A 14,013-nucleotide genomic window follows, 5' to 3' on the forward strand; every position below is an offset into this window, starting at 1 on the left:
CACTGCTGTGGTCATAGTTGGTATGAACTTATCTCACTTAGTACCAAGTAATTATTTGGAATTCATATGGATATGGAATAATATGGATAGAGAACAACTGTTTATAATCTGAAATACTATAATAAATAATATATACCAAAAACATTGTTAATAATATACACTGAGGAATAATAATCGATGAATTCACTATATATATATGTATATTAGTTAATATGATATAAAAGCAATTCTGAAGGGAGTATTATAATAAGACTTACCTTTCCTAAATATCAAATGTATATTTAAGTTAATTATGTACTTGTGTATTCATAAGACATGACACGATATTATATTAGTGGCCAATCTTAATTAATCTACTATGCCCTGTAGTGGATAGGTTGGTGTGTGTAGGGAAAGGTGAGTAAACCCATCACAAATGATGGTGAGCCCAAGACAGGTAGGGTCGTAGTCTTGGGCATTGAGGGAGCCTCCTTGTAGGTGGTGTCAACGCCCTTTGACAGTAAATTCATTAGGATTGGAGAAGAAGTTAAGGTAGGACTTAATGTAATGAATGTCGAATGTGTTATGAATGCTAATTCATGCAAAAGTTTAAGAAATATGGATTGAAATATAAAAATGTATAGTAATGTGTGATAATTCATTGGGAAACAGGCAACCTCCTCTAAGGGGACATTACATTATTTGAACTAAAAGTTTAATACATGGTGTATTTTGCTATGTTATTGGACTATTAGCATAGTGGTGTATTTTGAACTTAACTACTGCTGCATATATGTATATATTTTTTATTTTTATATGTTTTTGTACTAACGAACCCAAAATGAATCCAAAAGCTACCAAAAAATTTTGCTGAACCCGCGGACCTGAATCTTGAACCTGAACCTGAGCCGAACCAGAACTGGCAACTTAGCTTTTCATCTATGAAGACTGTCTGTATGGCTGCAATCATAAGAAGACCAAGTTGCCAACGTCGAAGCTATGCTCATCTCTATGCCTATCTATGTAAATCTTCAGTTGATTTTGAGCATTCTGCAAATTATCCTTAAGAGATTTAAGGATGTCTTGGCTCTCTTGAATCCAATCTTTGGCTTTGGGAGCCTTGCTGTCCTTGAAAGCCACATCCAGAAATGAAGGAGCATCATACCCCTACAAAGCTCTGAATGATGATATACCTATCGACATGTGATAGGTAGTGTTATAGCAATGTTCTACCAAATGCAGCCACCTGATCTAGCCCTTCAGCTGCCCTGCAATGTAATTACACAGATACCACTCAACCCACTTATTCACAATCTTCATCTAACTATCCGCCTACGGGTGATAACTTGTGCTAGGAGTTAACTATGTGCCAGCTAACCTAAAATCTCCTGCCGGAATGCACTAAGAAACTTGCTATCCTTGTCACTGACAATATTCCTCGGCAACCCATTAAGCCTGAACACCTCCCCAAGAAACAAATCTGCAACTTGTGGTGCCTTGTACTCCCAAGACATATTTGGGCTTACCCTCATTTAGCTATTGGGAACCTTTGTAGGTAAGTTGAGTAGTTTATCTCTTTAGCTTGAGCTATCTAGACTTTGTCTTTCATGAAGCTAAATAGGGCAATACTTTTTTCTAGACCCATGCACTATTTTAATCATTCCTACAATAGTTCGATGGGTGACTTGTGAAGTTGTGGTGCTGCATATATACAAGTCTAGAGTTTCAAAGGCTACCAAGTCAATCCCAAGATGTAGTCAAGCATGACCTACAATCCCTGGACATATTTGCACATACCCTCATTCAATAGTTGGGAGCGTTTATAGATATAGTGAGTAGTCCATATCCCCTAACTTGGCCTGCTTGCTCCTTTATGAAGCTAAACATGGAAGCACTCATTTCTAAAATCATGTACTATTTTGAATTTGCTATGATAGTTAAATGGATGACTTGAGAGGCTGCATCTGTACAAGTTTTGAATTGCAAAGGCTACCAGTTAAAGGGGTATATTTATTTGCAAGCATTGCATCCAACTTGTTTCTAAATATAAGTAGTAATAAGTATGTCCATTGACATGCTTATGACAGTCATTTTAAAGCTCACTCGAGAAACAGCTATTGGGTGACACTGGATTTTACTTGGGGATATGGTGTGTATAACTATCCAAATGTAGATGAATCATCGTTGCATTTTGCAGTGCAAGTTTAAAGTTTCAATCAGCTCAATCCTCTCCTTTTTATTTATATTGTTGTTACTAAATTTCCATCCAAAGATTATGACAACAGCTAAGTAGATTTTATAAATATCAATTATCATTTGTCTTTCTTTTTATTTGTTTTTTAAACTATTTCTTTCTTTTATTTATATAATATATCTTTCTGTATTTTGTACATGGAGAATTTGAAGCCTAAGGACCAAAAGACACCACCAACAACCAAGGTGTAACCGACGGTTGGGGTCAGCCCCAATAACTCCATCCCTACACCTATAGTGGGCCCATACTGCAGCACATAATTTTAATTGGGTTTTGATTTTATAGCCATTGCTTGTGTCTTTTACTGTCACAACCATCTAGTCTATGTCTGAGGACCAGCTGTGTTCTATATTTAATTTTTGTATATCATGGCTATTGTGTATATTGTAATTTCATTTTTTTTTTCTTACATCCAACAGTACCTAACCTGTGTAAAATTTTAGCAAACTGTCATATCTGAACCCCACTCTCTCTTTACAGTTGTTGGGAGGGAGGGCTAACCTTCCTTTTCATTCTTATGGCAGAACAGGTAACATTTTTTTCTTCTTACACCCAACAGTACCTAACCTGGGCAGGAAAACTAGCAAAATGTCATATCTGAACCCCAAACACATACTCACACCCAAACTATAACCAATAAGTTAGCTCGTAACTATCATGTTAAGATAGAATTAAAGGATCAAGGAATTCCTTTTAATTTTTGCAAATCTTTTTGATTCACAATACTCAATGCTAATGTCCTTCAAAAAGCATTTTTAAGAATTTTTTTTTGAAATTAGAAGTTCCATTTAAATTCATATGTATTCCTTCATCCGTGTGTCAATAGTCTTGTTATTAATCATGATTATTGATTTTTTCAGGTTGAAGTTGTAATAAGCTTGCTACCTGCAAATTGTCACACAACAGTTGCAAATGCATGTATTGAGGTATTCCATTGCGTTGGACTTTAGATTTCACATTATCATCTTCATGCAATACACATTTTAGCCCATTTCTAGTAATGAACTAATTCATCAATTTATGGTGCTTAACATGCTATCTTTTTATGTATCATATATTATTATCACTGCATTAAGTGCTCAGTTTTTTCTTATTTAATATTTGTAATGATTAGGGCTTTACGTTCATTGTTTTATAATAGTTAAAAGATATTATCATTCAAGAAACTAGAAAAAGAGATATATGGTAGAAAATAGAAAAAGAGATATCTGGTCAAAGAATAAGCAAAAAATTTCTTGCTTTATAGCTTGTTGGGATTTTGTAGCTAAAATAATGAAGGACTACATCCAACATTTGTGAGGCTTGAGGATTCTTACTATTCCAAATGGATGCTTTTTTAACTCTTATGGTCAAAATTGTTCCTATTTGGGAATCAACGTGTACAATATGGATCCAAAAATTCAAAGATCCCATGCTAAAGTTATAAATGTGAGCAATGTTTTCGAGAAAGACCACAAGATTTTTGAAAAAAAATAGTTATGCAAGAATGAGTATACTTTATTTCTCTTTTGACATATGAAAATTTTAGGAATTTTAGAGCTTCAAGGACTTCATTGTTTTCAGTGAATTCTCTTTTAGGGAGGACATCTTACACTTAATTTGTGTTTTCATTTCAATGTGTCCTCGGTTTTCGTGCTTCAATTTTTGGAGGGAGTCTTACATTGTTTGCTCTCAGTTGTTCCCGATTTCATGTGATGTTTTTCTAAATCTTATGAAGGATATTGTATTATTATTTGTTGCAAGTTTCTAGTGTTGGTGATACTGTTATCTAATGTTATTGTGGAGTTTGCATTTGTAGCCATGGCCCATACTACTTCTAGCCATACATGAGGTTGTGAACCATACTAAGTATAAGGAATCACAGTTTATGCTTTACCCAGGGATGAATAGTACTTGTTTTCCCTAACCATACTATGCTAGAAGGTGAATATCTTATTCCTAATTTAAATCATTGTTTGTTTGTCTTCAATATACTATACACTATCAAATTGAGCCGTACAAGGTGAAATCTCATTTGTTAGTAGTCTGGTTCAATATTATGCTCATATTTTATATCAGTCACAATATGCTGGGTCTTGGAGGTCATAAATTCCCATAGCAGGTCGTACTCCCTGTGTGAAGCTATTTATAATAATTGGTAATCAGATTGTGTGATGTGGGTTTGTCTTGAAGAGAAATAAAATAGTTGTCATTGTTGAGTATTCTCGGACATGTGAGAATCCTTGACTGTTTCAAAGACTTGAAACATTCTAGACATTCATATTGTCCTCAATTTCTCTTTTCTCCACTCAAATTATTTACCCTAGTTGTTTTGGTTGTTTCTTCTTCAATCAGTAACTCTTTGATGCCTCAAAGATTGCTTTCATCATATGCTTCCCTCTCTTCATTTGTGAAGGACTCCGACTCCATCTTATGATGAAGTTTCGTCGTATACTAATAGTGAAGGCTCCATCTCCATCAATTTCTCATACTGAACTTTGTCTAAGAGATCCACGTATGCTTCTTTTGTCAAGGTAATTCAGCAATCTTCACACATGCTTTCCTTTGCATGGTTGTTCGTAGCTGGTTGAAGGCTTTGATATCTTTTTTGTCTATGCTCCAACTTTGGTTTCTGATTTGAGTTAAACTTCTAAATCTATGTTATATTAAAAAATAGAGATGAAAACTCTATATAAAGAATTTACAAGAGACGATGTTTCTAAAAGAAACAATCATTAACAGAATGCAGAATAGGAAAATTTCCTAAAAAGAAACAATCATTAACAGAATGCAGAATAGGAAAATTTCCTAAACTAACACAACTAGATGACCATTAAAGAAACAATACATTATGCTAACATATCTTATCAGCCTTAGAGGATCTAGAAAATGTACTGTATCTTTATGTAATAATGTATCCATTTCCATAAATTTTTGTTGACTATCAAGTTGTACTACAAATATTGGTTCAAAATTCATGTACTGAGCAATAATGCATACTTGACACTTGTAATGATCTTGACCACTATAAGTTTTCCAACAAATTTATATATTTGCTATTTGAATAAATGTTTTGCAGTATCATGATGTCTAACTGACAGTTAATGGGCCACAAAATGCAACTTAAATTATTTTGTCGGCTAAATGTGCTCAACAGAGCATCTGTCAGATTTTCTGAGTTGTACCTTCGTGTGTTGGGCTGTAGTGAATACATTAAGATAAGGATCTAATAGCTGGTATCATAGAGCAGGATTAAACCTAAAGCACAAATGAGTCAAGCCATTTTGTTGGGGATTATTTAGAGTTTCCTCTTTTATATTTGACTAGTCAGTGAAAACTTTAGAGAGAAATACATAGAGGCTATGTACAAATGTTTTCTTGTAATCTCATTGAATATTTAGGTTTGTTTCTTGTAAATATAACACGTGCACACAGCACTTTACTGACAAGATAATGGAAACATGGAATGCAACTATACATATATAGACCATAGCCACATTGAGTAACAAAAAGGCTTTACTTTAGATCTTGACAATAAAATTATTTTCAACTACCACTCTGAAGATTTAATAATCAGTAATTATCCTGGTTTCATCTGTTCATTTTTCTTAGAAATGATCCCATTGACCTTTCTGCCAGATGGAGGTTACTAAAATTATTTCATTTGATTTCTTCTTTCCTACAGTTAAATGAACTTTGCACAATATAGAATTGTAAGCCTTGTACAGTAGCTTTCTTTCTTTATGCTTTGTGAAAATAATGACTTACCAGAGCACCTCAACACCTATTTTTTCTTTCTAAATATCAACTCAGCAACTTCTGCATTATTAGTATAATGGTGTGTTCCAACAGAATTTACCTAGAGACTCTTATGTAGGTTCAAACAAGCATGTTAACTTGCTTTGTGTACAAATGTTTTCATTCTGACTTTAAACCTTGTAGTTGCATAAGCAAATGCATATCATGATAGATAAATGATTCCTTTTGCCATCTACATGGACTATCCATACATTGTGTAGCTTAGTCATTATAAAAGAATAAAGTAGTTTTCATTGCTCTTCCTTGATCTTTGGCATGATTCTGGGAAATTATTACGTTCTATATGTGCTTTATGTGGATTATCCTTTTAAAATATGTGTTTTTTAGTGAGCATTAATTAGAAATTTTCAATGTTACCTTTTTTGCAGCTAAGAAAGCATCTTGTCACTGCAAGCTATGTTGATAAAAACATGTCTGATGTAAATGAAAGAGCTAAAAGTGCTGGAGTAACAATTCTGTGTGAAATGGGATTGGACCCTGGAATAGGTATAGATGCATTTCTAATCTCATAGTCTTTGTTATAGCCACGATCTTATATTATGCATTTACAAACTTTTGGTTAGTGGTTAATCATGTCATATCAAATGGTGTTCGTATCATCATAATCAGATAGGGATTCTTAGTAAGTTCTAGTTGGACAAAATTGCAATTCTATTCCTTTCTGTCGTTATTGAGCGATGGGCACGACTCTTTGTCCTCTTTGAATCGTGGCTCTATATACTCCTCCACGATGATCATGAACAACTCCCGAATGACTAGTATGACCTCCATGTGAATAGTAGTGATTGTGCTTTCGGCATGGAAGATTGTCGGGCTTATCCAGTGTATTACAATAATTCCCCAAGGGTCAATGCTCACGTCAAAGACCCAAGAAGGGGATATATATATATCGTGATTCCCTCAAGATGGAGTAGTTTGATAACATTGCGGTAAATCCTTTAACATATAGATCGATGTTCTGCTCCCTAATTCATGGCCACTTTTGTTCGCCATGTGCTATTTCTGTCCTCCCCCACATGATCCACGTCCATACAATGTCGCACTGCTAGGGCAAAAGACTTCGACCTTCTCCCTTGGACGACCTGCACTCTGCCACAAGTTGGAGGCATGGCTATTGGTCCAGATAAAATTCGCAGCACCAAGTCGAATACATAGGAACAAACCTCTACACTGAACAACATACAAAGATACATCGCAAGAATAGGGAGAGAACAACACAATAGGTCAAGAGCGATGGGCCAACCAATTGTTGTGCCCTAGTCAATTTGTTTTGGCGGGTTGATCGCCCAAAACACCCACCCTTACTTGATGCCCACCCTTATTTGACCACCATGCTGCTTCCAACTGCCTGCGTGCCAACGTCTCTCCATCTACTGATAATGATCATCACACAGGTCGAAATGAGAGAGCCGAACCTGATGGTGAATACAAGGTGTCGCTGCCAAGACTGAGTGAAAGTAGGTGATATGGTAATAATGATAAAAACTTTGTTGTTATGGGAATGCTTTTTGGGTTTCCGAATGCAATTGAAGCGGTTGTATCCACGAAAGGCTGCCCAAATATTCCTATAGCTAATTCGACCATAGCCACATCCCAAGTGGGTCCATACAAATAAATGAATCTAGCGCCATCTCTCAATCTGTCCATTGCATATCTTAAAACTGTATGGGCTTCTTCCCCCGCATTTGCCATTTCCAGTTGAGATTTGGTTCCACGATTCTCCAACCGCCTCACCATTTCCCTCAACCGAATATGATGATTGATATCCATAAAGATATGTTGTGATGTCCCCAATATAATTAAATAATAAATCTAATTACTTTATTGTAAGGCCCCAAATTTAATAAACAAACCTTTCGAGCCCTTTTATTTAATTAGATTAGGCAAGTTTTGGTTGGTCGTGTCAGCCCGTTTGTAACCCTTCAGGAAGTTTTCCGGAGCCCATACATATGGCCATGTTAGTCATTGTTGTAGGAATGCGAATTTTGGTATTTTTTCTCTCCTGTGTGAATTCCTGTTGGAGTTCTAGTATCTGCCATTTCGAAGGTGAAAGACCCTCCCTATTTGGTATTTGCAGTTTTGGTGAGATTCACCCCTCACCCTATTCTGTTTATTTGTACTCATTCCGGATCTAGCAAATCTTGAATCTCATCACTGTTTATCACTCCAGTTGCATATCTGTTAATTCGATACATGCACAAGGAATTCCTAATATTCATAATTTATTGCTTACGGAAGATCAACCCTTCACCACACATTCACTGGAGCACACCGTACGGTTATACCACTGTACACCTCACACCTCCACCGTACATCCCAACCATACACCATACCTCCACCGTACACCTCTCACCTCACCATACCTCTCACTCCACCGTACATCACACCAACCCCATCGTACGCCATACCTCCACCGTACACCATTCCTCCACCAGACACCATCTCCTACATCCCCACCATACATCATCTCCTACGTCCCCACTGTACACTCTCATTTGCATCATATGGTTCCACCCCCTCACCATACGTAGCACACTCACCGGTCACCTCCACCGTACACCCTCACCTTCACCGTACAGTCACACCCGCACACTCTCCATATTGCCGTATATTGGCAGGGGAACATTACATATGTTGATGTCGACATTCAGTTGTGAAGTTGACTGACACAATTGAATTTGGATAAGTTTCCCACAACCAATACAACATCTCCACATCTTCACAACAGTAAGCATGGAGCCATGGAGCTTCTACCCCCTGTTGTTTTCTCAACGAATTACCATCTAAGGAGTATAAATCTAAGCAGTTCCGCCATTTGTTTTCAGTACTATCCCACATTTTTGTTTTAACCACAGCGTTCCAAATACAATTATAATTGGGGGTTTCATGGACAACCTTGAAATCAGCAGGCACCCATCTGTCCAAAAGACGAATGTCACCACTATGCTCTTCGTAAGAAGGGCTAATCCTCTTCGCTGGTAGTTCACATTTCTTAAATATGTCTAAATTTGTTCTGATTTCTTCAACTGTTGCCAGACGGCAGCCCTGGGGCATCAATAGTCCCCCATTCAATAGAAACCTCTGTAAATTTGTCTTCGAATGAAGACTTCACAAATTTGGCTTAGACAAATCTGATCGGATTTCCCTGAACCCGCTCTGATACCATGTTATTTTTTATGATCAGATTTGCAATACACAGAAACACATAAATACAACACATGAACAAAATAGAACACATCACATATCCTGGGAAAACCCTCCTTGAGGGAGAAAAAACCCAGCCAAGAATATATCTCTTATATTAAATTGATTGATCAAAATGAAATGATCATCACCTTCTATATATACAAAGTAAGGTGCCTTTTCTCAAGCAAGGCAACTCTTCACAAGAGTCGGCCCTTATAAATATAAAATAATAATTTGCAATAGGCCGACTTGCTTCTAGGAATACCTCCTGCAGCTATAAAACACTAACAGAATGAAGATAGAAAATGAGCATGCTTATTGACTTACCAAAGGACATAAACAACCGTGTCTAGCTGAAGGTGCTATATATCGTTGGCAAGATTCATTGGGATTATAACACGTTAAAATCAAACTGACACTTCTTAACTGTATCACATGACTTTTGTACCTTATTAACCACCAATTTACATTACACATGTTCAAATAAAATATCTTGCTAGACCCCTAAATCATGTAATATAGCCTCAGAAGTACTATCTAGAATTAAAAACAAATATTTATCTAATGATAAAAATAAACGGTATTACCATCAACACTATTCTATGGGGCAGAACTAGAAAAGGAAAGAAGGAAACGATTAAAAATAGGTTAACAATCAAAATTCTTAATTAGAACAATAAATTTGTTTCATAAGGTAACTTAACTAAAATAAAGTGGCATTGCTTTACAGTATTTTTTTAAAATGGAAATGGAATTGATCCTGATCTTTAACTTTTTCCAGATCATATGATGGCAATGAAGATGATCAATCATGCGCATGTAAGAGGCGGAAAAATTATATCATTTGTCTCATATTGTGGAGGTCTTCCATCACCGGCTGCAGCAAACAATCCACTAGGTTATAAGTTCAGGTATGATTCAACCATTCATTCTCATGGCCTTTTTGCTTCTCTTTGAAAACGCAGAATGAGAATCTCTTCCTTTGATGGATCCGGAATTTGTAGAAATTGTTGTCAATAGGTTTTACAAAGCAATGAATTTTGCATGTTAAGTGGATTTCTTTTGATTTCAGGAGTCAAATTCAAGCATGGCTCTTTATATAAATTATCATGTGCTGAACTTGGCATCTCAAAATACCATATTTACTTGAAAATTGAAATTAATACATTGTACTTAAAAACTGTTTCCCAATGAAAATGTATTCTTATCTAAATTAATCCCCTGAGAGACAGGAAAGTAATAGACTTTATCAATTAGACATACGCAGAAAATGATTTTGAACTTTCATCGAAGTAAATCTTGAATTTTGATAGATAGCTAGCCAACTTTAAATGTGTCTGCAGAAGAAAAATTTATGCTGGAGAGCTTGATAAATACTAAGTTACTAGGTTTATGTATACCCAGGTCCATACCCACCCAAATGGATCCAAGTATATATCCAGGCTTCGGTATGCACTAGGCACACCCAAGGCACGTCCCAGGGGCTCTAGTTATGTTTTGGGTATGTCTGAGATGTTCTAAGGGCAGCCCAAGGGTGTTCCCACCATGTATCTGCAGGGGTGTGAGTGATTTTTTACAAAACAAACATCATATTTAATTTCCAAAACTGAGTTTCCAAAACCAGTTAGGACATTACAAATGGCTTCCTTTCATCTTGTATTGGTTCATCAAAGCTCATTTTACTGAGAATATTGAGGACCAAATTAATTGTTGAGTATGTGTGAGAATCTACCATTGAGAAAAGGAAGCAGATATTCTTCTTCACTCCACCATTGAATTCTCTATATCTCCCAGATACAATTTCCTTTGCTGCTGGCTTTTTCCCACAACTGTAGTTTTTCAAACCTTAGGCACAATCTTGGGTTTCTATTTTGTAAACAATTTCCTTCCTATTTAATATATATTTTGAATGTTTTCAAAAAAAATTATCCAAGATAAATTTTTAGATTTGATCCATATTTTGAAAAGACCAATTGCAATCTCCTAATCTTCTTCTAGGATCATATGGTTGTCATTCAGCTTAGCATGTATAAATCCCTAGTGTCTGTCATTAATCTGTCATCATTGTCTTCTCTTCCACTAGCATTTATTGTAATAAGCATCTGGCTACACCCTCAGGTCTAGCTTAACAAGATTGTTCTTTGGCATACTGTCAAAGTTGACCTTTACATAGCCTTTTGGTTGAGGCTTATTTTATGCTAATTTTTAGACGTTGAACAAATATAGACTATTAGAAGACATACTAGAGCCCCTTTCTCTGCTCATATATAATCTATATAGTTATGGGTATAGTTCATATTATTTCATGGGATTTTCACTATTGTACCTTTTTGGACCCATATTGCCATTGACAGATGTTCAACTTAACTCCTAATGAATGAAAATTACTAACATGGTTCACTTTGTCTTCGAATACAGTTTTATTTTTTATATTAATCTCATGAAAAGCATTGAAAATTGTGCATTATCAATTATTTGTGTAAACTTGTTTCTTATATAACCTGCGGCTCTGCTCAACTGTAGTTTTGCATTTCGCTCTTTTGATAACTCTTCTTGAAATTTGTATTTGACCTAGATAACTCCTTGTGGTGAGTGTTAAACATAAACACCTACAGATTACTCACCGACTTGCCATAATAAAAATGAACAAAAGAATGATTTGTTTTCAGTTTTTATTATTTATATTGTTATGCAACTCAATGGAAAATTAATGAAACCAAGGATATAAAGACAACAGGAAATCAATGACATGACATGGAAATCTAGAAGCACAAGGGATTGTGTTGACATAATTGAAGTCAATGATGAATAGAAGATGATGAAAAAAAGTATTTTCTGTTTGTCCCAGTTTTCTGAAAACTTTTGGTAACACTGTTCCAAAAAGATACACAACTGATTTTATCGTCAGCTCCATCAATCGTTCTCTCAATCTAATACATCATTATGTAGTATGATCTTTACAGAAGATTTCGTAAAGCGTTATATCTTTGTCGAGCTTGATAAATATCAAAAAGATTCTAAATTGAGGCTAATTATCTACATTTGTTGAGCTATTTATTTCTTTTACATTGGGTTAAAAACATTTCTAAATCTAACTTTGTTCACGTGTATTTCTCTTGGCTCCTTTCTTTTTTTCTTTTGGAAATTAAGTTGGAGTCCTGCAGGAGCTTTAAAGGTAGGTCGGAATCCAGCTGTTTACAATTACAAAGGACAAATCATAAATGTTAATGGTAAGTTGTTTAAGAGTACTCGAGGCTTTAGTTTCAAATTCATCAGAGGCCTATTGTGTCATGGCATATATACATATACAGGTACTAGTATGTATGCACACATCTATCTTCTTATATGCTTGAAAATCTTGGTGTGTATTTTATTATAGAGATTTGAGGAACTTTTTTCTTGAGACTTTATCTAGATAAGAATTCAACACATAGATACAATGTTATCATGTCTGGTCTTTAGGCTATTTTCACAATACATTTTCATTTTTAAAATTTCATAACTGCTATTGTTTCATGGTTGAAAACAAGGAAATGCACAAGTTATGATTGCTTGTTATAAAGCTTATCGTGCAGAAAATATAGTATATTACAATGAACAATTTCAAATGTTATATGAATAACCAATGGCATCTTCCCAATTCCCATGTCTAGCATTGTTTGCTAGGCAATAATGTATTACTTTACCTCTGAGTACAGATTACAGAGTGCATTCAAGGGTTAGAGCACTGTGGAATCTTTCTAGAAGGCACATGAATTGTACTATCAGCATCTTTCTTGTTTTCTAACATTTTTCAAACTAACAGCAATAGGCAGCACAACCTGAAAAATCAAAAATAATATCTTGGGAATTTTATCTAGCATTTTTTCTTGTAACACTAGCAGATTGGCTATTCATACAATAGGAAATGCAACCACTAAAAAACCATAAAACATATAATATTGAGATTTTTTCGTAGAAAATCCCATGATTTAACTCCCAAGGCAATTAAGCACCTTAGAATTCTATGATAACTTTCAGGTTAAATAAATTATGCTTGTATCATATCTTGTATCTGCACAAACTGATTGTAAAAATGCATGCCTTATTTTGTTCCCAGTTCTCTTGATTTATCAGGCAACTTGTGTCAGCCATTTATGTGTGTGCTCAGTGCCCATGCACACATCAGGCACATGTCAAAGAGAAGGAATAAGTGATAGAGAGAAATCTATTTTGCAGGTGAGAACCTTTATGATTCAGCAACAAGCTTACGCCTTCCTCATCTACCAGCTTTTGCTTTAGAAAGGCTTCCCAATCGTGATTCTTTGGTGTATGGTGACTTGTATGGTATTACTGATGAAGCTCTCACAGTCTTCAGAGCAACACTTCGTTATGAAGGTAATATATAATTTCTGGATTTTATTTTACTCCACATTTATGGTATTCTAGAGTAATTTCGGCAAATACTGGAACTGATGTCATTTTCCATGTCCAGGCTTCAGTGAAATAATGAGCTCTTTTAACAAACTTGGCTTTTTCAACAATGAAATTCATCCAATGCTGTCACAAGACAAAGGAGAACTTTCTTCAAAACCAACTTTCAATATGTTTCTTCAAGAGCTTTTAAAGTGTGCTTTACAAGACAGACAAACTCAGAAAGATCTGAAAGAAACACAAGAATGCAACACAAAGCAGATGGATATTGTGGAGATGCTAATTAGAGTTGGCTGCTGCAAAGAAAGTGCGAGTGCAAACAAAACAGCTTCTTGCATCAAGTATTGTTTCATGTTTGTTTATAAATGTTGAGTTTGAATTGG

General features: G+C 35.4%; 1 protein-coding gene across 4 annotated transcripts in view; it reads left to right on the top strand.

Annotated features, from left to right (window-relative positions):
* LOC131050789 (alpha-aminoadipic semialdehyde synthase) overlaps nt 1-14,013 on the top strand; it is a 293,987-nt gene that overhangs the window by 261,999 nt on the left and 17,975 nt on the right. For all 4 annotated transcript variants that reach the window (XM_057985051.2, XM_057985052.2, XM_059216164.1 and 1 more), the window contains 6 exons: nt 3,094-3,159; nt 6,400-6,517; nt 9,999-10,128; nt 12,368-12,447; nt 13,436-13,594; nt 13,692-13,971. In XM_057985051.2, the coding sequence (XP_057841034.2) occupies nt 3,094-3,159; nt 6,400-6,517; nt 9,999-10,128; nt 12,368-12,447; nt 13,436-13,594; nt 13,692-13,971 (833 nt within the window). The remainder of the gene's footprint in view (nt 1-3,093; nt 3,160-6,399; nt 6,518-9,998; nt 10,129-12,367; nt 12,448-13,435; nt 13,595-13,691; nt 13,972-14,013) is intronic.

Source organism: Cryptomeria japonica, chromosome 2 (genome assembly GCF_030272615.1).
Source record: "Cryptomeria japonica chromosome 2, Sugi_1.0, whole genome shotgun sequence".
Classification (NCBI taxonomy): domain Eukaryota; kingdom Viridiplantae; phylum Streptophyta; class Pinopsida; order Cupressales; family Cupressaceae; genus Cryptomeria; species Cryptomeria japonica.